The sequence below is a fragment of the Dreissena polymorpha genome, chromosome 8 (assembly GCF_020536995.1).
Source record: "Dreissena polymorpha isolate Duluth1 chromosome 8, UMN_Dpol_1.0, whole genome shotgun sequence".
Lineage (NCBI taxonomy): Eukaryota > Metazoa > Mollusca > Bivalvia > Myida > Dreissenidae > Dreissena > Dreissena polymorpha.
Window position 1 is genome coordinate 45,300,861 of NC_068362.1, and position 2,313 is coordinate 45,303,173.

Genomic DNA, 2,313 nt, shown 5'->3' on the forward strand with positions numbered 1-2,313 from the left:
AGCTCTGGTGATTCTATTTTCGGCGGCCGCGGTACGCTTGGGGGCTTTGTAAAGAAACTGGATGTACAGACTGTTGACATTCATGCACAAGAAAGCGCCGAAAGAGCTGATGCAGGTCGCGATTCGGCAAACACTACCGACTTTACCGTAGCAGCTCTTATTTCTCGCCACGTCGTCCACGAAACAAATGCGGAAATGCTCACAGTTGGTACCAACCAGAACGCAATTGGGCGTATTGGCACACTAAATGAAAGCGATGCCGTTGATATTTTGCCAGTGGATGTCGATAGTGTCTATGCAAGTGAATGTGATCCACGTTTCCTAAACGAGCTAAATGTAAAGATGTTTTCCAGACTGAAAACAAGTGCAGCCATTCAAGAATTGAATGGCAAACCGGTGCACATATGGAGCGCAGGGTCCAAACCAGGTTTTGGTTTAATAGTGGAGCAAAATTTCAGAACATCGAATGGCCACAGAATCATCATTCGTGATCGCCGGAGAGACACACCTTTTGCAAGAGAAGGCGACAGCGGAGCTATGATTTGTTACGAAGATCCCGTTAGTGAAGAATTGTATGCCGTCGCCATGCTGGTCTCAGATGTTCAGCCTGAACACGGCGGTGGCGTTTGATACACAGCTCAAATATTGGACGATGGCCTTCAGAAACTTTCCGTGATTAATGATTGCAATTTTGTACTTTTTGAGGATAACGATGACTAATTGCGATGACAAAGTGTGAATAAAATAACTGTGTATGCTTTGTTAATAACAATATAACATATATAATTATGCCTTGAATGAAGTGTTTGTAACTGTGTCAAAATATAGTAAACTTTTTTAAAATGCATTCATGTCTGTAACGATGTCAAACATTTTAAGCTTAAATTGGAATCTTAACAACATACTATTGAAGCTGCAGATGTGTTTTCTTTCTTCTGTGATTTATTAGATTGCGTTTGTTCTCTAACATTTCATGATAAAATTTAAAAATACAACACAAAATACAAATACGATTTAAATATTTTGCATTGCCAGACACGTCCGAAAAGGCGGTACTGACCTTTTTTGATCCTATAAAATACAAATATTTTCTGTCCTACATATTTCAATGTGTATATAATTACTGCAAATTCGCTCGTGTATAGATGTTTTATGTGCCTACACTTTATGTTAGTTTTGTTTTAAATGGTGCCATTTTAAAACGCGCTCTATAAAAAGAACTGTCATATTCGGGTTATGGGAATTTATACACTTATTGAATAAGAAAATTCAAAGTAGCAGCTTTAATGAGTTTTTAGTGTGTGTTTTTATTATTACTGCAGCGTTTAAAGAGCTTTAATAATTGTGGGTTTACATACTTATTCAAACACATACCTGTGTACATTTATTTATACGTGGAAATGTATTTGTTATAATGTATTTGCACATAATGTGTTTGACGTCATGTGTATAATTTTTTACATCGATCGTCTTTTATTCCTTAATCACGCCTGTATTAACGAAAAAGCACCCGTACTGTAAACAAATTGGTAGTCCAATCGTTTTTGTAAACACGTGAATTAAAAGGGCGTCAATCTGCTTATTGCATTACATTTGCATTGGATTTTCTCTTCATTTGTTTGATTCATTATGAATATAAATACATGACAGTCAAGATATTTTTGGATAAATAGAATTTTTTAATATTGATCATGAGAGCGGCACGAAAAACTAAGTGACTCTCCGTAACTCGTGTTTTTTGTTTAGGTTTTTTAAGGTTAGCCTCGCTAAATTTAAGTATTATAATTCATCCCAGACTTTGTATTTGAACCCAATAATATATTGCTTGTTATGTTGACGTAGTCGGTGATTTTGTCTAAAACTTGCAGTGGTTTTGAAGCTGGAAAATAATTTTGTATCATGCAATGGTTTGGATTATTCTTTAAAAAGCTGGTTAACTTATATACATATTTCTACGTAAAAAAGAATCCGCTATTTTTAGAGCATACGTACTTTAAATGTTTTGTCTAGTAAGTACAATTCGTTAAATGAAAACTATCGTGAGTTCCGATTTGGGAATATGTACGTTAAACAGAAAGTGACATGGTTTATGCTATTAGCGAAATTATATTACGTAATTATATATATATATATATATAATGTCGTTATTGTGGAAGTATCAGTGGTTTTATTTTATTTAAATGTGTCTGCATAGTATTGTTATTGTTACATTGCTTTTTGTAAATAGTATGCTTCCATGAATTTAACAAAATGATGTTACAGAGGGATTGATTATTGATTGTATATCAAAGTTCTTACAATATACATTATAAT

At 34.3% G+C, this 2,313-nt stretch overlaps 1 protein-coding gene across 1 annotated transcript in view; it reads left to right on the forward strand.

Annotated features, from left to right (window-relative positions):
* Positions 1-2,107, forward strand: part of LOC127841125 (uncharacterized) — an 8,377-nt gene extending 6,270 nt beyond the window's left edge. Inside the window, exon 7 of the mRNA XM_052369690.1 lies at positions 1-2,107. This exon is cut by the window's left edge and continues 180 nt beyond it. Within this exon, the coding sequence (XP_052225650.1) occupies positions 1-630 (630 nt within the window). The 3' untranslated portion in view covers positions 631-2,107.
* The last annotated feature ends 206 nt before the right edge of the window (positions 2,108-2,313 follow it).